This window comes from Kwoniella shandongensis, chromosome 2 (genome assembly GCF_008629635.2).
Source record: "Kwoniella shandongensis chromosome 2, complete sequence".
In the NCBI taxonomy this organism is placed as follows: Eukaryota; Fungi; Basidiomycota; class Tremellomycetes; order Tremellales; family Cryptococcaceae; genus Kwoniella; species Kwoniella shandongensis.
The window spans coordinates 1,658,629-1,681,526 of NC_089288.1; the positions used below are offsets into that span (position 1 = coordinate 1,658,629).

Sequence of the window (22,898 nt, forward strand, 5' to 3'; positions counted from 1 at the left end):
TCAGAAACACAGTGGGTAGTGTCGAGGAAGCCTAGCAGAGGAGGGCTTTTTTGTAGCAACAAATGAAAGATATATGTGATCATGAGCAACCTAAACATGGTGGGAAGAAAAAAAATCATCATGGTGGATGCTTATTCTTGTGCAAGGTACTCTCTGCTTTTGGGGGGATGGCTGTATTCATCAACAGGATACTGAATGCACATCGGAATCAATCAAGACTGAAGACTGTGTTGCTATGTGTACAACTTCCTAAATATCCTTCAATTTACCTGGAGATTTACCGTCAATTTTCCTCACATTCCTTCCTCTCTTATCTCATCTGATCAATCTGAGAAATGCCAAAATCTGAGCCACAAACCTTACTTGCTATTATTTGGGGATGGTGCTGAGCTTCCTCCAGCAGTGCTTCCATGTGAAGCAGATTCTATGCTGATTGACCAAAATAGTCTCCCTCCAAGGGGATTCAAGTGCCAGGTCTGCTCCTCCTCCATCAAAGCTTTTGAGATTTCACACACTCCGTGATTGGCCGCATCCTCACTAGACCTGGGCAGGGATTCTCGTCCATATCACTCCTGGAAACGGGTCTCCCACCTACTCCATTTGTAATTCTCAATGACAGCCTCCAACCGTTCTTTGTACCATACCTGTCCCCCTGTGTATCCCACTGTACTGTTGACCCTAGAAGTGGGGTGTCACGATGATCAACAGAGGCTTCAGTCAATGAGGCCCTATCACACCACGGAGACAAGGTTGAGTGATACTCGCCAAAGGCGTCAACTACAATGACGAGATGGACGAGATACTCAGCGAGAATGACGTGAACGACGAGAATCCGAAGAGAACAACCTCAGGATGAGCGTTGTGGCCTTGGACTGACTGAAGGCTAAGTGATATCGTCAAGAGCGATAGCGAAGGTACGGTGTATGACTTTCAATCGGGAAATCACTAAGGAAAAGAGTACAAAAGATGGGAATAGCCATCCTCCTATATATCCATCCATCCATCCGTCCATCTATGTTGAGCGATATTCTACAACTCGTCGAGTTCGTCGAATTAGACCGAATAATAGATAGGTTCGTTGAATGAAGTTCTACGAGTTCGACAAGAATAGCGAGTAGAGCGGAGAGTGCGTCGGGATCTTGTAGGTCACGTGATGTATGTGGCAGTGACCGTCATGACATGGGGAGATGATGACCATTGGTCTCCCTGCTGCCAATCTGAACATCAAGCAGTAAATCCTCCTTCTTTTTGAAGTCTGGTATGGGACCTGTCGATGGGTAATACTGTGGCATTGTGAATGGATGGAGCAGGTATGTGTGCGTATGTGTGTGTATGTGTGTGAGAATGTGTCTGTGTATGGGCTGGCCAATATGCCACCATAGTGCCTTTAAGTAGCATGCAAAGACCATCAAAGACCCCCCTGAATGACACTGTTACGATCAATGGAAGGAGCTCCTCACTTATAGGAGGAGATTCTTGCATGTATCAGACAAGGGAAAGCACAACCGAAACACATATAAGACAAAGTGGTCATGAAAACCCCTGGAGAAATGCAAGGGGTGTGTGTTGTTGAGAAGACTGACGATGACCAAGGATCAGAAATAATATCAAGGAGCCTCAACATGATTGCTGTGAATGGTGACTAGCAAATCTTTAGTAGGTCTTTACAGCCAAATCAGAAGTAATATCCGGATTGGTCCTTGGGACCTTCAGTACAATGTGTGGCATGGATTGTGTAAATGACTACTGGCTTGGCAATCTGTCATCACGCTTATTGTGCTGATTGCAAAGGAGTGACATGATGAATAACAAAGCATGCAAACTTTCTCATGTCCAGGACAAACAAATCTGTTCATATCCATCAAGTCATAACAATCAAACTACTCTACCTGCTGAACACATAAGGGAAGCCTATAAGTTCGGAGTCTCCTTAGTCCCACCTCTATTCTCAGCCTGCCACTATTCTCCATCACCACATTGGTAAACCCGCAGACGCCAAGGTGGCACAGCAAAAGGAATGTTTGTCTTGTCAGCTACAACTGACGACAGATTGTGGCTCATCCTGAGATTTCTCGACTTCCACTTCATTCTGCTCCTCTACCTCTGAACCATTCTGTGAGCAGTCTGGGGACAACTCAAGCAGATAAAAGCTGCTTATATCAATGTAGTCAGCACAGGTCATGCTACTGTTGTCACTTGGTGGGTCATTTGGGCAGTCACTTGAAGGCGCCAAAGCGATACTGAAGGTGTCCAGCTCATCATGGTGATCAAATGATGCAGACATGTTGTTTCAGAGATTGTTCAGGGTAGTCAATGATATGCGCTTGTTTGGTCTGAATTTGCTGGTGGATGCTCAAGTCTGGTGTGGGAGTCAAGTTACTGGTCTGGTTGAGAAATGTATCATGGTGTGTAGTACCACTGGCCTTATTATAAGTCATTGTCTCACCGTCTTTCAAGCTCAGCCCAGTAGGATTACTGATGATGGCAAATAAAACCCTTTTCATCTCAACCTCATAAAGGATTGACAGCTCTTCTTGTTGTAATTGCCTGGACATCCTATTTGAAAATGCCGCCACTCAGGAAATTGCCACCCACTTCCGTTCCGACTTGACTGTCTTTTTGCTGATTCACCAACTCTCATACGCATAAGTCTCTCTTATTCGCTGCGCACGCACAACGTGGCAAGTGCAGGCTCACCTTGCCGAACGCATGATGTTGAACAGCCAGTACATCTGGTTGCAAGGAGAATGAGCGATTCATTCTGAATCGACCAACAACGACAGATGACGGTCCCGGACGGCAAAGCATCGCTCGCGGACTCAGAACCGATACAAAGGAATGCTTTTGCAGTGGAAATAAGATACGGGGAAGCAGCAACAGGTCATTAAGCTACGTCATAAGCACGTCATGACCGAGCTCTCTATTGATCGCATGAGCTCACCGCTGTTCTCAAACGTGTCGCACCATGGGCAATGAAAGGATACAACGACATAATGCTCGATGACCGAGGTAGAACGCAGGGGAGCGCGTTTCATTGACGTTTCCGAGGAGGTGGTCCTTTATACTGCACCGCATGTCACGCCAAAGGAGGTAGACTTGTGACCCACTTCGCTCTTGGACGATATTGTACTCCGAGACGGATGATAAGGTATAAAAAGGGTACTTACAGTCCGTGGAATGTTCGTCGCCTTCTGCATCATCCAATTACTCCTGAACTGCGTTCCCACCCAGTACAGCATCGCCAAACACATTCGCCCATATTAGTCCAAAGAACCTGACACGTTCATCTCTAAACATCACATCATGTCTTCCAGTAGACGAGAACTTCGCGAGCGAATGGAGCGTGCTGGACATCGGCCGCCCACTCCCAAGCAGCTTCGTCGTCCTCGACCCAACAAGGAACAAAGTACTGTCCATTCGACATCCCACCGAGCGGATTCAAGACCGGCCAGGCAGGTCACGTCCCAATCATCACAGCTGTCTCGGGCCGGTACCTTCGGCTCTACCGGCTTCAACGTTTCCGCCGGATACGCTCAACCTCGTTCCCCAGCCAGTCCCGAGGATCGATACTTTACCGTGAGCATCCCTGTTGCCCCCGGTGACACTGACGATGGTGAATCATGCTCTGAGAGCTGTTCCGAGGCGTCTAGCTACGGTGGAATTGAAGCGAGGACGCAAACTGTTTTCTCGCACCCAGACCGGACGGCAGAAATCAACAGGTGGGTGCGGGATTGTGACGACGGCAGGCAGACTGCTGGGTCCGGGACCAGCCGATCCTCAGCTTCCACAAGAGCGGGGGGTGATCAAGCTTCCGCCTCTTGTGGAAGTCGCTCTTCCATGAGAGGTGCGACACCGTCCTTGTCAGGCTCTTCCTCTGGACAACGGACGAGAAACCGCACGGAAGAGAGACAGGCGGCGTTGAAGCACAAATTCGGGGATGGCTCTGGATCGAGAAGGAAGAAGTCGCACTACGGGGGGCCGGATGCAGATCCCGATGTGACAGATTTCGAAGAGTGATTGGTGTACGCCAAATTTGATAGTACATGTAGGAAAGTAAGTCTGATAGTATGGTGGTGTAGTGCAGTAGTGAAGAGATGTACATCTGCAGTAGTTTCATCCGATCACAAACCCGACTCTACGACTATGCCACGCCACGCTTGACCGATCGAGGGAAACGCGTCCAAGTTGAAAACATGAGCCGGCAGTAATGCATTACGATCATCACGCTTCCACATTCGCACTTCATCGCTAAAACCGATATCTTGTACACCTTCTATGCTCTTGAGACATTGTAGCTTGCTCAGATATACTTGCCGAACTCTACGAACCGTCACTCCATCACTTCGACTTCTGCGCGTCATGGCCCCTCGTCGATCTACCGGATCGAAACGCGAGCTATCTCCGTCCACTTCATTATCCGATGCTCCACCTCTCGAGTCTCCTACGACAGAGAACAAGAAGGTCAAAGTGGTCACTACCAAGACTAAACGAGTGACCAAAGTCAAAGTGGAAGTCAAGGTCGATCCCGCTGCTGCTACTACTGCCGCCGCGTCAGCAGCAGAAGAGTCAGCTGGCCCTCCAGCTAAGAAACCTCGAATTGCCAAAGCGAAGATCTGGCCTCCTGCAGATCTTGACCCCTCACTTCATCCTCCTCGACAAGGGCACAACCCCATCTTCCAATTGCCCACATCTACATCTGCTCCGAATGGAGGTATCGCTTCTTCCTCCACCTCATTGTCGGTCAGACCGATGTTACTTGGTGCGCATATGTCGGCAGCGGGAGGACCGGCAACTGCGCTCCTGAGAGCTGGTCTGGCTGGAGCGAATGGTTTGGCGTTGTTTACGAAGTCGCAGAGACAGTGGAAGAGTAATCCGTATGAGGCGGAGACGATAGAACGGTTCAGGGATTTGATGAAGAGCAAAGAGGACGGTGGTGAGTGGACGGAGTTGTCACGCATTCCGATGCGAATGCACAGTCTCGGTGTAAGGGGAGAGTCGAGCTGATTATGCTATGCACAATAACAGGTCTTGGTTACTCATCAGACAGTATACTAGTTCATGGGAGCTACCTCATCAATCTAGGGTGAGTGGGCGGACCAGAACGGAACGGTGAGGCACAGCTGACATCGCTCGATTAGTAATCCCGATCCGTGAGTCGCCTCGCCCGTGAAGACAGCACATTGGCTTACCTTTATGATATGTCATGTCGTAGGGTCAAGTGGGCAACTTCATACGAGTGCTTCAAAGATGACATATATCGATGTTACCAGCTCGGTGTGAAATTGTACAACTGGCAGTAAGTTCAGCTTCTATCCATTGGCTAGCAATGCGACCGACGTGCTGATTGCCTGCGCTTGGTATCTTAGTCCTGGATCGACGGTCGGTGCTTGCACTAAAGAGGAAAGCTTTGCTCTCATAGCAAAGGCTATCAATCAGGTTCACATTGATGTACCGGAAGTTATCTGTGTGATTGAGAATATGGTAAGTTGGCGTCTTCTCCCTCTGACCAGATGTAACAAGCTCCGGTGCTGATTTCACCATTTAGGCCAATGCTGGATCCAATATCGTCGGCACAGCATTCTCGGACATCAAGTCGATCATCTCACAAGTGGAAGACAAGTCGCGAGTCAGAGTATGTATCGATACGTGCCATCTCTTCGCGGCAGGATATGATATACGGACGCCCGAGCAATATAGAGAGACGATGAGGAAGTTTGACGAGGAGGTAGGGAACGGGTTTTTGGGAGGAATGCATTTGAACGATTCAAAAGCGGATTTGGGGGCGAACAAGGATTTACACGAGAACATCGGATTGTGAGTGACTCTTTGCGTTCTCAAGTGCGTCACGCGGAGACTGTTGAACTGACTGTCGTTCTCTCGTTACTGTTCACAGGGGAAAGATCGGTCTTACCGCTTTCCGATCAATAATGCGCGATCCTCTCATGTCCGGTATCCCACTCGTCCTCGAAACACCAGCACCCGACGCGCCTATTCCCTCGGACCAAATAGCCATATGGCAAAAAGAGATTGCGATGCTATACGAGATCCAAGCGATTGACGATGTAGAGTGGGAGACGAAGAAGGTTGAGATTGAAGCGAGATGGAGAGCTGAGAGGGATAGGATCAATCCTCCGAAAGAGAAGGGACCGAAGGGTAAAGCGGCGGCTAAGACGAAGCCCAAGCCGAAAGCAAAAGGAAAGAAAGGGAAGAAGGAGGAAAGTAGTGAAGAGGACGACGATGACGACGACGAGTGAGCGCATGGTAGGAGCTGTTGTTTGTTGTGAAACAAAATGCATTCGCAAGAGCTGCCAAATGCGGTTCACTTACCTTTTCCCGGGTGACATACAGTCGGCATTGTTTAACGGCTGCCGCAGGCCTCGAGTCAGTCTGCGGACAAGTGGGACAAGCCACAAGTTGGGAGATGGCGGGGAAGAGCTGGTCTGCGTAGACGAAACCCGCCAGACCCCCTCGGACTGAGGCAAGCGTGTCACACCCACCACTCCCCTGCTCTCCTTTCGTTATCAGACATAAGAAAGGTGTGGCAGTCGTCCTGTTATGAGTGTGTCCATCATTTCAATGAGGTGGTCATTAACACCTCACTCGTATCGGGATATCGTGATACAGTACAGCGCCGTAATTACAGTAACTTGCACAGACAACAAACAAGGATTTCCCGATCGCTCGCCATCTCTGTGTATCGCCATGACAAGGGATGAACAACTGTCCACCTCGCTGTGTGGTATCCACCCCTTTCTCTTACTGACCGATGTCATTGTGCAATATCCCATCATCTCCTTTGATGGTCGGCGAAGACTCCCTCAAACGCAATTTTGACCGTTGATGATATATCCTTTTTACCGTCCCTCGGAAGACCTGATCATACGTGTATGACGCCAAGGTCCGTCCACTCTCGACCGTCAGCCATGACCAAGCCAAGGGTTAAAGCGAAGTGATACTGAGCATTGTATTGTATTGTGAATTATGCCTTCACGAAGGCCTTGCGAAACGTAATGTCAGTTATAATAATACGACCTGCAATGAAAAGATCATAGCTCTTTTGCAAGAGGGTTGCTAATCTTGGCATGTATAGCTCGGTACAACTCGGGCCGTGATGAGGTGTCAAAGGATGGCAATCCAACTCCGCTGACTTTCTGATCAGATACGTCTGCAAGATAGGCTATATAATGCATCCAACGTTGAGTACTCTAGCCTCGGTTTCTGAACAAAAACAGATTCCCCCGAACACACTGTGTAAAAGCAATCTGTGCACAGGCTCTCTCTCACACAAAGACCTGTTGATTAGTGTAATCATCCAATTTACACCACCGCTGAACAGAAACAATGTCTGGTCGTCGACAATTTGAGTCTGACTCGCTTTCGTACAGCTACGGCAAACACAGCGCGTACGACTACGGACGACGCGGCGGTGGGTCTTTCACTTCCATGTCACCCACTCCCAGTTTCCGGAAGTCTGCCCTCGACATATCGCAGTGGCAGTAAGTGCTGATGTGACATAGCTGGATCTTCCAAAACCCGCAGAAGGACTTCGACACGGCCGCCGAAAGAAGGCAAACAGCTTGTAGAGCCGTACCACTACGCACGACTCGATGAGAATCCAGAGTACCAGGATTACTTAGACAAAAAGCTCCCACGCGTTCGCGACCAGCTTCCGACCCGACGATATCCCCTTACACCTGAGTACAGCGGTCGAGACCATTCCACTCGGTAAGTTTGGAAGTGTCCACATCTGGATCGGTAATGTCGTCGCTTGACTCACATAACAGCTGAATTAATGATTAACTCTAGTCACGGATCACCTTCGAGCTATCGCACGGGAAGTGAGAAGTGGTCCACATCTTCGGAACAGGTTCAGAGTCGGAAACCATATGCATCCATCGACAGTGCCTTCGATGCCTCTACCGCTACTCTCGCTCAGGTCAGATCGATCACCAAGAAAATTGAAAACTTGCGGGTAGACACTAAGTTCGATAAGAGACGTTCTTCTACTCATAGCCTTGACGAATACATTGCTTCATCACCCACTGCTTCAAGTTCGAAAGACTCAACCCACACAAGGTGAGCTCAAGATCTATCAATGACCTCCTCTCGAAGAAAGTATTGACCCTTGATTTCTGTTTTTCTAGCTACTTTGAACACTCCCCCCCTACCCGAAAAAGGTCTTTGACGAAAATCAAAGATTCGCTGAAAAGATTGTCACCTGTCAAAGACAACTCGCGCAGAGGTTCGAATCCCAGACTGCCCTCGCCTATCAGCATCAGCGATCCTCAACCCATCCCCTACGACACCAAAGTGTCCTGGTCTCCCGTTGACCCCGACTTTACGGGCGCTCACAACCAAGCCGGCAGTCCCTCTGATAGCTGTGCGATTGACGATCACGACTGGCATGGCTCATCTTCCTCTGCCTCTCCAACCTCGCAAGGAAGCGCAATATCGCCAACATATACCATGAGGTCGGGCCACGAATGGGGACATGGACCATTGGATGATGTCCCCGAGGCCACAGACACCGAAGGGGAAACACAACCACGACCCACTGTAGGATATCACAAGGCCCACAAAAGGAGAACGATGTCCAGCACATCCAGGCCTTCTATGCATTCCATCGTTTCTGTGCCTTCTCCCGCGATGCAAACGCCCATCTCGACTCGAACAATTGAAGATTTCTGCACGACGCCTAAAAATGTCCGAAGGGGATCGATTGCCAGCGCCGAAACAGATTTTGAGTCATCACAGGATGAGCAAGAGCCGCCCATGAGCCCTAAATCGGTACGGGTACCTATCTATTTCAGTGGCGAAAGCGGGCGCGGACACGACTCGGTGTTCTATGCAGCTGACCGACAAGGCCATGGATACGCACAAGCCGGTTCCTCCCACAAAGCCAAGCAAGTGGACGAGGCAACTTACCAAGCCCTCACAGGTGATGCGAGCGAGGGATACCATCTGCGTGGCAAGAGTACCGCGTCGTCGGCGGGCACTCACGATACTCGACGTGGAAGCATTTCCGAGCGTCGACACATAGAGCCCCCCTCAGCCATTGATACTGCTTACCCTTCGAGCTGGGCAGGCCACAGGGTCTGATCAGGTGGCCCACGACCTCGTCCTGAGTTCAGCTGATCGAAACCTTTTCCCGAGCCGTTGTGAACTTGAGCGAGTGCGAGTGTCAGAGATCGTCGTGGTGGAGGCATACATGAGGGAGGTACTTGGAGAATATAGAGAGGAAGTAGTGCAGGTTCTGTGAATAGCAAAGGACAGTTTAAACAGACTGAAAAGACAAAAGTGAAGATATAATACATGTGCATAGCTTGGAGATACGGTGAAATGCATCACTTACACAAGGAATGGGATGACCCGTTCCTGAAATTCAAGTGGACGACCTCCACCTCTTAGTTCGGCGTTTCGGTGTTTTGCTGTTTGACCGCCAAATTGGCGAAAGTCCTTGGTTCTCAAAAACTCTGTTCAATTTGAGCACTCTGGTTGCAGTTTGGGTGGGTGCTGCTTTGCTTTGGTGCAGTGCTTCCACACCCTCGCTGCTACACTCACTCACTCACTCACCCATTCACTCACGCTACACCGTCACTCACTCTCTCTCTTGCAGGTACATTCATCTCATCTCCAAGAAATCGTCCTTTTCGATTCCAACTCTCTTAACCCAAAACCAAATTTATTCAAAATGGCCGAGCCTCTCGCTTTCAAGGGTACCCTCGCCGGCCACGGTGGTTGGATCACCGCTATTGCTACCTCGTCTGAGAACCCCGACATGATCTTGACCGCTTCCAGGGGTGAGTGAGGGGTTTCTCTATAGGATCAAAGGATGGGAGGAAGGACGGAGAGACACACACAGAAAGAGAGAGAGAAAGACGGATAGAAGATGGTGGACAGTCATGCTGATAGTATTCTCCCTCGTGTATAGACAAGACCATCATCGTCTGGCAACTCACCCGAGACGACGCTTCTTTCGGTTTCCCCAAGAAGATCCTCCACGGTCACAACCACTTTGTCTCCGACGTCGTCATCTCTTCCGACGGTCAGTTCGCCCTCTCCTCCTCATGGGACCACACCTTGAGGTTGTGGGACTTGAACACGGGTTTGACCACAAGGAAGTTTGTCGGTCACACCGGTGATGTCCTTTCGTGAGTGGAATTCTATTTTAGAAGCACGTAAAGGAGCGAGTGATAGTCAGAGGGAATGGGCTATGAAGATCGTGAGAGGAAACGAAGACGGCGTAGATCGAGGAGTCAGGAGAAATGGCATGCGATGAATAGGGGGAGGGGATGAAAATGTAATGGGAGAAATTTCGTCTGGTCAACCGCTAACCTTCCATCCTCCACACAGCGTCTCTTTCTCCGCCGACAACCGACAGATCGTCTCCGCCTCTCGAGACAGGACTATCAAGCTCTGGAACACCCTCGGAGAGTGCAAGTTCAACATTGTCGAGGACGGCCACACCGAGTGGTGAGTGTTATAGGACTACTTGTCAGATTCAGGAAGCTGATATGGGAGTTTTTAGGGTCTCTTGCGTTCGATTCTCCCCTAACCCTGTCATCCCCGTCATTGTCTCCGCTGGTTGGGACAAGGTCGTCAAGGTGAGTTTCGGTGTCCGCTTCCCCTCCTCCCCACTGCATCCCCACCCTCCATCGACGTGATGTGATCATTTTATATTTGCTACTTCAGAGGGGTGAAACAGACCCAATGAGACAACCCTATCCACCAAGATCTCTGATCCCTCAACCTACTACAATCAATTCTTTGGCGATTATTTCGAGAATGACGTTTTGCTGACAAGTGGCTTGGTGCACTTTTGTTCAGGTTTGGGAGCTCAACAAGTGCAAGCTCAAGACCAACCACTACGGTCACACCGGTTACATCAACACTCTCGCTGTCTCTCCCGATGGATCCCTCGCCGCCTCTGGTGGTAAGGATGGTATCACCATGCTTTGGGACTTGAACGACGGCAAGCACCTCTACTCCCTTGAGGCCGGTGACGTCGTCAACGCTCTCGTCTTCTCCCCCAACCGATACTGGCTCTGTGCCGCTACCGCCTCTTCCATCAAGATCTTCGACTTGGAGAGCAAGTGAGTGCAGACCGCAGACCTCCCCAAAGATAGATGGGCGTTTTACTGATGTATACCCTTTATCTACAGGTCTATCGTTGATGACCTCCGACCCGACTTTGCCGACCTCAGCGAGGGTGCCCGAAAGCCCGAATGCACTTCTCTCGCCTGGTCCGCCGACGGTCAAACCCTCTTCGCTGGTTTCTCGGACAACTTGGTCCGAGTTTGGGTTGTCGTGTAGAAGGGATGTTTGTTTGTATTTTGCATGCAGACTGTCACTGGATCTTTTGTGCTTTTGTGTTGCGCCTTTACTTTTGAGAGGACATCAGTGTTTGACGTCGCATTCAGGTTGTTCGCAACGGATGCCATATTTTTCAAGGACATTTCTCTTCGAGAGTCGGACCTGCGAATATGTTCACAGCCGACGCTTCTTAACACGCAGCTGCGATTAGCAAGACTAACGTCGCAATTTCTGTAAATGTTGCATTTCGCACAGTGTGGGTATATAATGGTACAAAGTACATGATGATAGGTATAGAGACGTAGCATAGGCACCAACGTAGGACTATAAGTCGTACTCGTCGGAATCAGAATCGTCCCGTTTTCGTTGAATCTGCGAAGACGGGAGACTTATTGATCAGCACTATCTATGTTTGATCAAAGCGAACCTTGACATACCGTGATACCGCCTCCTAATGACTTTGTTCGTCCTCCGGCCGACGTAATAGGTACAGAGCTTTTTATAGGTGGAGGATTTGACACCTGTGCAAAGGAGCACACAAACATAAAGTCAGCACATCGAATGTCACAATTGGTCGGATCACCTGAAGCCAAAGATATCGAAGCTCGCAGTGCACGTACCTGCTCCAATAAACCCTTCAACGCTTCATCCGTCACTTGTCCTCTGATCTGACCCTGTTGACCCATCCTGACCAAGAGATCTTCAACCTGAGCCGCCAATTGTGGTCTCGTAAGTGATATTCGCGATACTGCAAATAATACAAACAATTCAGCATGATGTTTCCCCTTCACGAACATTAGTCTCAGTAGAAATATGTCACGCACATCTTTCCCTTGCAGGAGCTTCCAACATCGCCGCGATCATATTCCTCTTCATCTCCTCTTGTTGTCTCGCCCTAGATTCTGCCGCTTCTCTCTCTTCAGGCGATGGACCGCCGTTCCCGCCACCACCTGGTCCACCTTGAGGTTGGGAGGGTCGAAAACCTGGTGGGAGTTGCATTCCGGACATGATGAGTGCTCTTGATGTGTGACTTTGACGGATCTGGTTTGATGTCAAGCGACTACTGTGATAATCATCACCGTAAGGCTTGTACTGAACATTCCTTCGACATCCAGAGCAAGCAAGGTATCGAGGACGGGAGTATTTCTAACAACCTAAGCCACGTGGGGTAAACGCCGAGTCATTGATGAACGTGAACCAGTCGATGACGGCATTTCTCATTCGTGGCGGATTGGTAGATCCCACTGTTGTACTGCTACACTTGGCCACCTCTCAGTCCTCGATCATTCCATCGCAATCATCAACCGACCTCTCAATCATCAAGACGAAAACATAAAGGTGATCAAACACTCGAGCGAACGCCTCAATACGCATCGCCCTCCTCACTGTCTTTAATATAATATCTTGACTTTCCTCGAAAGTACCTCCACCATGGCCTCCGTCATCGAAGCGATCTCACAAGCTGTCGGACTCTCCGTCCCCGGTGCACCTTCCCCGGCCCAAAGCGCATCGTCCAAGCCCAAAAAGTCAAAGAAGAAGAACTCTGCTCCCACTGCCGCTGTCGAGACCTCAACAGGTACAACTGGAGAAGGTATTCCAGAGGCTGCTCCTGCTCAAGCGCAGGCAGTCGAGCAGACTACTCCAGCTGCTGCTGCGTCTGGACCTAGTAAAGAGAAAGGACCAGTGGAGGAGGTCATTGCGAAGCGTATGAGAACGTTGGGCAAGAAAATCGTGAGTGTCCTACCCCATCTTCGCGCAGTTGACATTCTCTGTTGCTTCGTTTGCGAGAGTGATGAAGCTGATGGAAGATGTCTCGCCTTTAGCAACGGTTCAAGGGCTATGCAGCTCAGCCTCCTACGTCTCTGAACAATGATCAGAGATCTGCAATTGCTTCTTTACCGAATCTCGAGGGGATCTACAGAGAGTTGGAGGATCTATCCAAGCAGGTGGAGGTATGTGCTTTACCTTCCCCGATCACCGTTTATCATGCCGAATACTTCAGCTGTTCTTGCTTTGAGCCCCTTGAGATAATAGCTGACACATTTTGGACCGCAAACAGTATGTGGAGCTGGAGCAAGCTGGCAAGGTCCGAGAGATCCGAGAACAGGCCCAGAAAGAGACTGAGGGAGTAGCATCTACCAAAGTCACCGAGTTCCAAGTGAGTGCTTCCTACGGTCTTCACCTGCAATGTGGCCAGTGATCGATTTCGTATACTGATCATCTGCATTAAGACCTCCCTTTCCACTCCACTCTCCCTCTTCCTCCGTCTTCATTCCCTTCTCCATCCCGCCCGACCATCCGATCACGAGCATCTCACCTTCGGTCGACTGGAATTGCCATCCAACTTGCAAGATGTTGTTCAGGCTACAGACGTTCTGAGGGTTGGAAGGATGTACGAGGATTTGATTGCAGGTGGTGAGAGCGGTGCCGCTATCATAAGTGGGCTAGTCAAGGGCCCAGTAGGTGACGATGAAGAGAGTGAGTGTTGCGGTTCCACTTGACACAACAGGAAGCTGATGTCGGTTGCAAGATGACCACGTTCACCACTTGCTCGACCTTCTTTCCGAGTCCGACTCTTTGCCAGTCGAGGAAGCTGCGCTCGAGGCGGAGGAGGAGGTCACTGAGACCCCCGAGGCTGAGCCTGTTCCTGAGGTTGTCCAGCCGGTTTCTGCTCCTCGGTCAGAGCAAGGCTTACCTAACGGTCACGGTGAAGATACCACCGTTGAGTCTGAGGATGTCCCTGCCCCTTCCGAGGCACCAGCTGCTGGTAGGAGTGGAGCATTGAATTTCCTTCAGGAAGATGAGTTGGCCGAGGAGGAGAGTTTCGAGGTTGTTCCCAAACTTGCAGCTCACCAGGTGAGTCATACTCTTTGTCGCATCCGCCTTCAGACTGGCCTGACAGCCTTATCACAGACGTCCGGCCAACAACCGGTTCATGAGTCTTACGCCCCTGCCGCACTCGAGGCTCCTATCTCCACCACCACCGGTTCCGGCGTACTCAGTCCCGCTCCAGCCGCACCCACTCCCCCTGCGAACTTTGACTGGACGGCGGAAGACGATGTCGACGACGAGACTGGTGCTCAGCAGATTCGAGATGCCTTTGCGCTCAGCGGATCCGCTACTCCAGCTCTGACGTCGCAAGTTGAGGAGACCCCCGTCCAAACCGAGGAAGCTGAAGAACCCGCTATCGCCCTCATTCAGGAGAATGAGCTCGCCAATGCGCACATCACTCAATCAGTCAATGCTTCTGCTGTCGACGCCCCTACAGCTGTAGACAGCAGCATCGCTCCTGCTCCCACAGCCGCTAAGAATGTTCCCGTCCAAACCCAGGGTCAACAGAAACAACATCGTCAACGACATGCTTCAGGTGCGAAGGGTGGACAAGTTCGACAAGAACAAGCGAAATTGCCAGCCAAGCCGAAGTTTGACGATGACGGATTCCAGGTCGTTGGCAGACAAGCACCTGCGCCCACACCGAGTCGAGGACGAGGTAGGGGCCGAGGTGATTTCGCTGGTGGACGAGGCGGGGGCCGAGGCGGGGCTGGAGCTGGTAGAGGCAGAGGTGGACCTGGTGAGTACAGTTCTTTGCTCCGTTCTTTCCCCGTTCTTGCCGCTGATGACCTGATGGATTTGGCAGGTCCTCGAGGAGGTTCTCGATCAACTTCTCAGGCCCAAGTTCCTCAAGATGGTCAATCCCAACCCAAACCCCAAGGTCAGGGACCGGTCCAAACTCGACCTCCTAGACAGAACCGTCAGCCTTCTCAAGCACAGTCAAAACCTGCAGCCGCGGCTCCAGCTCCAGCTCCAGCTCAGGCCTGAGTATGAGTATGGTTCATCAAAACAAAAGTAAATCCGCATACACGTGTCTGAGGGGAACCCAAGGGCACTTGTATAATCACAGGTGTGGGGATGTCGTACAACACAAAGAATCGTAGCATAGCTCCACAATGCATAATATATAGCATGCTGTATCAGGCTTGACGATACTTTCCAGTCTCACATACGGATCACAGCGTCAACAACTCCCCCTCGTGGCATTCCGCCTGGAGTGTCCCCATCATCGCTAGGTCTGTCCCACATTGTCCATTTTTCCTACCAATTTCAATCATACACATGTAAAACTTTTTCCGACCCAGCCTCCCTTCTTATCACAGCTTCTCCCTACCTACAGTCTTCCACTCCTCCGCACTTCCTACACTGCGCACAATGACGACCTCCTTAACCTCCACCTCCTTCTCAAACCCCTTTTCATTCGCAATGAGTGCTAGTTCATCTCTCCTTTCTTTCGTCAAATCGCCATATAATAAACTGAGATGGGGGAAATATTCCTTCAGTCCTGTAAGTCTGAAAGCTGATTGTACTTCCTCCCTTAAAGCAAGTAGAGACGGGGTCGGTTCCACAGGAGCAAGGACGGATTGATAATATTTTTCTCCGCTCTGTGCTTTTCCGAGAGTGAGAGGCTTGTCGGTCATTGAGCCAGATTTGGTAGATGCTCGGTCGATGGCTTGACGGAGTGTGGAATGGATCTCGTCCAGAGGGGTAGAGAGGGGTATAGGATGGAGAAGTGTGATATGCGGATTGAAAGAAGGTGATGACGGTTCGAGGGATGCGAGATGTGAGATGAGAGATTGGTATGATGGGGTTTGCGATTCGGAAGGGACTATCCAGAGAGCGTAGCCTACATAAATATATCACGGTGTGACGGAAGGAACGGGTGAGCGGACACTCGTTGAACGGTACATGATTGCGGACGAGAATGATCAATGGTGGGACGTACCGGAAAGATTATGATCCGCTTTGAGAGCGGTTGAGCTCGCCGCTCCTGACGACATGATTGCGACGAAGTACTGATGGGCTGAACAATGTGCTTGTGCTTGGGATACAAAAGCAAGGAGCACGTCAATTCAATAGAGAGGTGTCGCTGTTGATCCGACCTCGTGAGAGGGGAAGGGGAAAGTGGAGGCGAGGTGTGGTGGCAGGAAAATGGTGAGGTCATCATGAGGCCCTGGTGAAAAGCGCCCAAATGTGTCCATGTATGGTATTCATTGCTCCTGTCCTACAAAAGCCACCAGAGCCAGACCATCATGTTGTTCATACTATGCATGATTGAAACAATCTGTTTCTGGTAACACATGCTCTCGTTCTTGTTCAAGTTTGCCCTTTGGTCCAGCTTGGGCCGCTGTGGGCAGTGCCTTCATTCTGCATTTATATCCCAAGCTGGATTGGGATCTAGATATCAAAATGCAAGTATTTGGTGGAAGGATATCACATGCCGCTATTGATTGTCTGGAATGAGGGAAAGCACATGAGGCTATGTCCGCCATGACAGTTGGAATTCAGTGCGCAGGGAGCCGCTTCCATCCATTGTAATGAGACCAGTGTTCTTGTCTCAGCTTTGACAAGATGGACAAGTTTATCTCAAACAGTGACAAACATGCTTGCTAAACAGTAGCTATACTCATTTCGGTCATAGAATGAGTGAAGTTAAGATGAGATTGACATCTCAGATTTTGTGACCTAGATAGAGGAATACAAATGCATGCTACTGTAACAAACCTTCAAACCTCCTTTACTACCTACAAACCCAACCCCCCGCTGATTGCCCCCTTTCCCGCTCAGATCTGTCATTCCAAACGTTGTCTGCCAGAATGTGGTTGATATGTGTAACTAGGTGTGTGCATGCTAGAGATCAAACTGATACCATACTAGCACTGTGCCAAGGAATCTTGTGTGAGCACTGTTGACCCATTGACACAGGTCAGGTTGAAATTCATGGGTGTCTTTCTCCCTTGGTTAACAGCATTGATCTTGCTGCGCACAACTTGGGCAAATTTGTCTTCTGCTTCTACTTGTGTGTGCGCCATGTAGGAGTTGCCAACAGAGTTGCTGTTGCTCACCACAGAATCTGCACAGCTGAGATCATCATCATGAAGTTCGGAATGATTTGAGCATGACACAGCAGGGAGATAGTTCCCATTGGCTGTATGAAAGCTTGAGGTAGACGAGACTTGAAAGTTCAGAGTGGTTTTGCTGCTTTGAGAAGATGACATGATAGGTGTGGGAGAAAACAGCTGTGTGAATAATGAAGTAAAGTGCGTTGGCAGTTGGAAAGTGAGAATTCGTGTGACGTTGGATAGTAGGAATTTGCCACTGACAACAATACCTTTACCCTACTTTATACCTTTAAGTCAAAGTCTAGGCGAACTGTATATGCAATGTCTCTCAATACATAAAGGTTGGGATACTCTTGTGATTTCATAGTTTTACATCATGTGATGACTCCTCATGTGTCACAAGTGAAAGGATCAGCATTTGCTCCAGAGGGGACATGGCAGTACAAACAGGATACAACAGGAATACGATTGTTGCTATCCTCCTGTGGCACATCAGGCTACAAAGAATGAAACGGTTGGCCAGCAGCTGCTCAATGACATCATGTACTATAGATGCAAGGCATGGAAGCTACCCGTGCCACACACGGTGGTAAGAATACAAGATAAATAACATCTTGCAGACAATCTCATCAGAAGAAATCTATTAGTGATGGTATTGGTCATCATGTCATTTGTCACAGAGCTGCACATTGTTGTTACAGACCCAAAAGTGATCTTATTGGTGGACCATCATTGACCCACTTACCTGGACAAACTAAAAAACAAGCAGGATTCAGCAGAACAAATGGTCTCCCAGTGTTGTGTTGTGTTGCGTTGTGTTGGATCTTGGCTGAAGCATAAGCGGAATGTTTCCACAGCCGTGGTGTTTGTCTGTTGCATTGGCGAAGCAATCCAATCTGAGATTCTTGCTCCAAAATGATCGATGGAAAAGACAAATACATGGAAAGCACTAGCTGGGCATGGTCCAAATGCCTAATTGACCAAGCTTTTGTAAAAGTATCTTCACATATGCTATAGTCGATGGCTTGTGCGCTTCACCTGAAAACAGTGTGTGCTGCATGCATCACAATGTTCCACCCAGCCCAGATGAAAGATTGTGGTCCTTTTGATAGATCTGGTATGTCATTTGGCCACACTACATGCAGTGTTTGTGTTTATGCATGTCATACTTAATTGGCGGTGCTCAAATGGTCAAGCCACAAGACGAACAATCAACAGAGCATTCGAACATGATGACAAGCTTAGCAATAATATGTTAAGAGCAACACAAGTCAAGGTGACATGGCTGTGGATGGACTGTAGGTTGTGTCTCACTGAGGAGCCTGGTAACATTCTTGTCCACAGAGTTCTAGGACTTGCAGGCAGCACTCACAGTGATCAGAATGTTTGCTGGGGGTTTCAGTGATTATATATGCCATGGAAGCAGAAGCGTCACATTTGCTGGGGGTTTCAGTGATTATATATGCCATGGAAGCAGAAGCGTCACAGAGTTCTTCCAAGACTACCACCAATGGCATGACTGCTACCAATCACTGTTCACAATATTCCTACTGATCCTATAAACATACTGCTCAGTCCTCCATATTTGAAACAATCAATATCAAAGGCCTCCATTTCCCCTAATACACTTCCCACAGCAAGAACTTGGTCAACCAACACATGCGTTGGCTCATTTCCCGGTCAAATGACGCCTAACCTTGTACTTTCTACCTCAACCTGGAACCACCTGTCTTTGCTGACCTGGATCCACCCTTAGTTCCTGACCTGGAACTGCCCACTGCACTCCCACTCTGGCTGTTTTCAGCTTCCTCCTGGAATTCCCAACATAGCTGCGCAAAATCATCCAGTCCAGAAGTTTGGAGACCTTTCTCATACATCTCCATCTCAAGAGTCATATGTGCCTTTGCTCTTTCAACAGCTGCCTGAGGTGTTGATGGTCGGTCTCCCCCATCTATCATCCTCCACAAATATCTTTGTCATGATCACAGCGGCTTTCCTTGCTCCCTCAGCCACAAACTCGGTGTTCAGATCATCTCGATCAGTCTTGACACTGGCAGTGCGACAGAACCACCCATCCTCAGGCTTGGAGCCGGGAGTGATTGTGACACAGCTTGAGCTGGCGGCACACTCGCTCACTGAAGATACCAGAGGCATGTTGTCAAAGCTTTGTACTATGAGTGGGATTTGAGTGTGATTAGATGGATATGTGTGTGAACTGCAATGAGGAGAAAAACAACTGTTTGCAAAGAAGGGTGGGCTAAGTCTTGCCGCTGAGATACTTGGAGTCTGCTTGTTGTCATGCTGGCCCTTTCAATTGACCACAATGACCAAAACCAGGATCTAGATGATCATGCCTCATTGATGCCATTCAAAGTTTGTTGTCCTGGATTGCTCCGGTGGTCATGCAGCTAAGTGACACAATGTCCCTGATTATGTATGATGTGACTTATGATGCTGGCTACTGATCTATTTGTACGTCATCTGATATCGTGCATCACCCATTTGTCCTGACAGTTCAGTAGTGCGACATAGCAGATCCAATTGTAATGCATTGATTGCCAACCTCAAATATATGTGATACTCCGTGCCTGACACCTCCCAAAAATGACCATGCCTACTCCCTTCACCACTGTCCACCTCCCTCTTTATACCAGCCTCTTTGCATCTCATATACATCGTCCTGCACCTGTGTGCTGTCCTTCTCCTATGCTGTACCACCTGCGTTATGGGTTGATCTGGATGAAGAGCCACCAAATGATCTTGTCATGCTCCTTGTCACATTGCTGACAAAGGATGAGTCTGCCTGATCCTTCTTGCGGATGGTCCAGTACACCTCACCGCATGCCTGAGATTCGTTTTCCTGAAGTACTTGAGTGTATGCATCTATGAATGTATTGGTTGAATCTCTACCACATTCAAACGCCGCCTCTGCTGAATCATGTGGATATTCATCACATACTTTCCTCACGTTTTTGCATCGCCTTTTCAGCTTCTTGCTCACTTTCTTGCTCACCTCATCAGTCTCGTTAAACTTGGTGGAAACAGTGGGATAGAACGATCCTGTCTTTGTCTCTTTGACGCCAATCTCAACTTCCACCCAACTTCCCTGCATACCAGCACAATTTTCCACCTGAGGCATCTCAATAGTCAATGATAAGTGATGCAGATGTGTTATGAACTGGTGGTGAATTTCGTTGCAGCAAAAAGTTGACAGTGGAAGATGATTGTTCTGAGCAAGGGAGCTGGTGTAGTTTCCCACTTTCCCCTGCTCCTTATAGGAAATACCGTTGGTGACAGTGCAGTAGTAGCATTCAAAGAAATGATGTTTCACCACCTTTCACAATCACGAACGAGGGAGATACTTGCAAAGGAACATTTCTCTCCAGCATCACTCTTGCGGGTCAGTGAGGTCTTCTATGACTGCTCATAGATGGCTTCTCAGAAGACCAAATGTGACTACAATTTGTGTTTCAGCATACTGTATGGCCTGTGGCAGAGAGGAGGTGTTTTTGCTGTATGTGCATACTTGCTTACATGTCCACAGTGTCCCCTTCTTTGAGGCATTGCTTCAAAAGGGATAGAATCTGAAAGGAATAATTAAAAACAGCTAAACCTCTGGCCAGGACAGCAACAAATCTAACCACTACACATTTAGTTACATCCACAAGGAGGACACATGAAGGTAAAGAAACAGAGATGAGGGTCTTGAGAATTTGTGTTGCCTAAGTGAAAGCCAACTATCCTATTTGTTTCATGATCCAAACAGACTGTACAGATGCTTATTGCCATGACACACTACCTGGGACCATCTGGTGTACCTCATTGCAAAAAACCCATTGCATGGCCATATTTGTCTCATGCTGAGTGTCTCATGCTGAGTGTCTCATGCTGAGTGAGACAAATACGAATTGACAATGGGGATGATTGACGGGACACCCAAATGGTTCCCCTGATCCTGGCACAATCAATGGGTACTTGTATAAATAAGCACACACCATCCTGAATCATATAATGAACTAATCACTGTAATGTCCCAAAAGCCAACTGCTTTCCTCCTCACTATGAACCTTTGAGACTGTTGAGCAGCACCTGCAACCATTGAGAGAAGGATTAAACGTGAAAACAGAGCAGGAGAATGCCATTTAACACATACCCAAACAGTAGACTGTGCCATCTTTCTCCAAGTGATCCTCTTCTGTGCATGTTCCTCCACTATTCCTCTTGCAAAAATTGATTCCTCATCCTTGCTTTTCTTCTCAATCATGTATGGACATGGAGCTTTGCCTATCTCACTGGCTGTGTAATTGGCAGATTGTCCCACCACAGTCTTCACTTTTGAAAATGCCTTCTGTTTTGTCATCTCTGACAAGGTGCCATGCGTCGTCTCGCAGACCTCCTTGGTGGTAGAAGGCATAATTTCTTTCCATCTGTCCACAAAGTCCTTGACCTCATCGTCCTTGTAGGGTAAAAGACACTCTCTGCACTCTATTTTTTTTTGAGGATCCTTCTGTAATTTTAGGAGTGAAAATCTCAACCTTGGTGGTCATATAAACTTGGCTACTAGAATGATATGACATGATTGTTGGTCAGGCGGAGGTTTTGCTGGATTATGATGAGCCAAGAGGAAAAGATTACAAGTCATGCAAAAGCGAAATTGCATGACTAAATATCAGTGAGCAATAATGTTGAGTAGCCTTAGGCAAACTAAACTGGCAAAGGAAGGGTCATGAAACGATTGACTTGAATGAGGACACCCTCTTCAAGGATCATGACAAATGGAAGAGATCCGGAAACAGTGTTTCAACATACAAGCTAAGGACTCCTTCTCTTCAAGACTACTAAAGGCTATGACAGTTATCAGTTGTTAATGAGGGAAAATCAAAGTCACTCTGTTTCATATCTCAGTTACCAAACTACACCAAGCGCAGAAAATAATGGAATTTGTGGCTTTCAGATCAATCAGTTGCCACCTTGTGTGCCAGCAACAAGAAGAGAGCCTTGCAATCAAATGCCTATCTGTGACATCTGGCATGTTCAACGAGGTTTTCTCCTAATTGTCATGAATGACTTCTGAGAGGGCCATCTGTCTCTGTGATCAATGTTTCAGCTTACAATGGAAGGCTTGTTTGAAGCCATGCTTACTGATGTATGTGTATAGCATGTTGTACACTCACTTTGACGCCATCTTAGCCATATATGACAGCTACCAAGACCAACTTCCTCAGGTATATATAGCCAGAATCAGGAGGTTCAGCAGAATCCTGATGATCATGACCTTCTACAGTGCAATGCATTACCAGGATAGCGCAGTTGGCCACTGGCTGGGCAATGTAATATAGGACTACAGTCATGACCAGGGATAACCTCTCAACAGAGTAGCTTGTTCCCTCTTGTACCTAAGTATAGGAAACAACAATACCTCAACATTGAGCAGAATGAAAAATCTTGGATGTACAGCAATCAATGGGTTTGGGGGTGTTTGTTTTGAGCTTGCTTGGCTCAAGAGTGAGAAGAAAAAACACAATCAGCATCCTTGTCTACCAGTCTACCATTTGCTGTATATTTGAGGGATCATCAGTTCTCAAAAAATCAGTGTATCCTCAGTGGTCCCGCAAAGGAAGGACACATGCGTTAAGAAAGCCATGGATTGATTGGTCACGTGACATGTGAGTGACTTAAGGGCACCATATG

The 22,898-nt window shown here is 48.6% G+C and overlaps 7 protein-coding genes across 7 annotated transcripts; 5 read left to right on the top strand and 2 right to left on the bottom strand.

Moving 5' to 3' along the window:
- Window positions 1-3,140: 3,140 nt before the first annotated feature.
- CI109_101278 (uncharacterized protein) lies at window positions 3,141-4,017 on the top strand (the record flags this gene model as incomplete). The annotated part of the gene is made up of 2 exons (XM_032006483.2): window positions 3,141-3,179; window positions 3,265-4,017. 2 exons carry the CDS (start codon window positions 3,141-3,143, stop codon window positions 4,015-4,017), a joined length of 792 nt encoding a protein of 263 aa, XP_031859318.2.
- Window positions 4,018-4,275: 258 nt separating this feature from the next.
- Window positions 4,276-6,254, top strand: CI109_101279 (uncharacterized protein; the record flags this gene model as incomplete). Its single annotated transcript, XM_032006482.2, has 7 exons — window positions 4,276-4,933; window positions 5,026-5,083; window positions 5,139-5,150; window positions 5,213-5,296; window positions 5,367-5,481; window positions 5,546-5,814; window positions 5,894-6,254. 7 exons carry the CDS (start codon window positions 4,276-4,278, stop codon window positions 6,252-6,254), a joined length of 1,557 nt encoding a protein of 518 aa, XP_031859317.2.
- Window positions 6,255-7,341: 1,087 nt separating this feature from the next.
- Window positions 7,342-9,099, top strand: CI109_101280 (uncharacterized protein; the record flags this gene model as incomplete). Its single annotated transcript, XM_032006481.1, has 4 exons — window positions 7,342-7,426; window positions 7,518-7,725; window positions 7,807-8,076; window positions 8,145-9,099. The coding sequence occupies 4 exons, from the start codon at window positions 7,342-7,344 to the stop codon at window positions 9,097-9,099; spliced, it is 1,518 nt and encodes a 505-aa protein (XP_031859316.1).
- Window positions 9,100-9,691: 592 nt separating this feature from the next.
- CI109_101281 (40S ribosomal protein RACK1) lies at window positions 9,692-11,313 on the top strand (the record flags this gene model as incomplete). The annotated part of the gene is made up of 6 exons (XM_032006480.1): window positions 9,692-9,800; window positions 9,932-10,151; window positions 10,354-10,473; window positions 10,529-10,604; window positions 10,828-11,093; window positions 11,163-11,313. The coding sequence occupies 6 exons, from the start codon at window positions 9,692-9,694 to the stop codon at window positions 11,311-11,313; spliced, it is 942 nt and encodes a 313-aa protein (XP_031859315.1).
- A 324-nt stretch (window positions 11,314-11,637) lies between these two features.
- CI109_101282 (uncharacterized protein) lies at window positions 11,638-12,321 on the bottom strand (the record flags this gene model as incomplete). Its single annotated transcript, XM_032006479.1, has 4 exons — window positions 11,638-11,685; window positions 11,751-11,834; window positions 11,934-12,061; window positions 12,138-12,321. 4 exons carry the CDS (start codon window positions 12,319-12,321, stop codon window positions 11,638-11,640), a joined length of 444 nt encoding a protein of 147 aa, XP_031859314.1.
- Window positions 12,322-12,744: 423 nt separating this feature from the next.
- Window positions 12,745-15,132, top strand: CI109_101283 (uncharacterized protein; the record flags this gene model as incomplete). Its single annotated transcript, XM_032006478.1, has 7 exons — window positions 12,745-13,044; window positions 13,137-13,265; window positions 13,373-13,471; window positions 13,545-13,791; window positions 13,844-14,169; window positions 14,227-14,884; window positions 14,951-15,132. 7 exons carry the CDS (start codon window positions 12,745-12,747, stop codon window positions 15,130-15,132), a joined length of 1,941 nt encoding a protein of 646 aa, XP_031859313.1.
- A 329-nt stretch (window positions 15,133-15,461) lies between these two features.
- CI109_101284 (uncharacterized protein) lies at window positions 15,462-16,145 on the bottom strand (the record flags this gene model as incomplete). Its single annotated transcript, XM_032006477.1, has 2 exons — window positions 15,462-15,991; window positions 16,091-16,145. 2 exons carry the CDS (start codon window positions 16,143-16,145, stop codon window positions 15,462-15,464), a joined length of 585 nt encoding a protein of 194 aa, XP_031859312.1.
- Window positions 16,146-22,898: the final 6,753 nt, after the last annotated feature.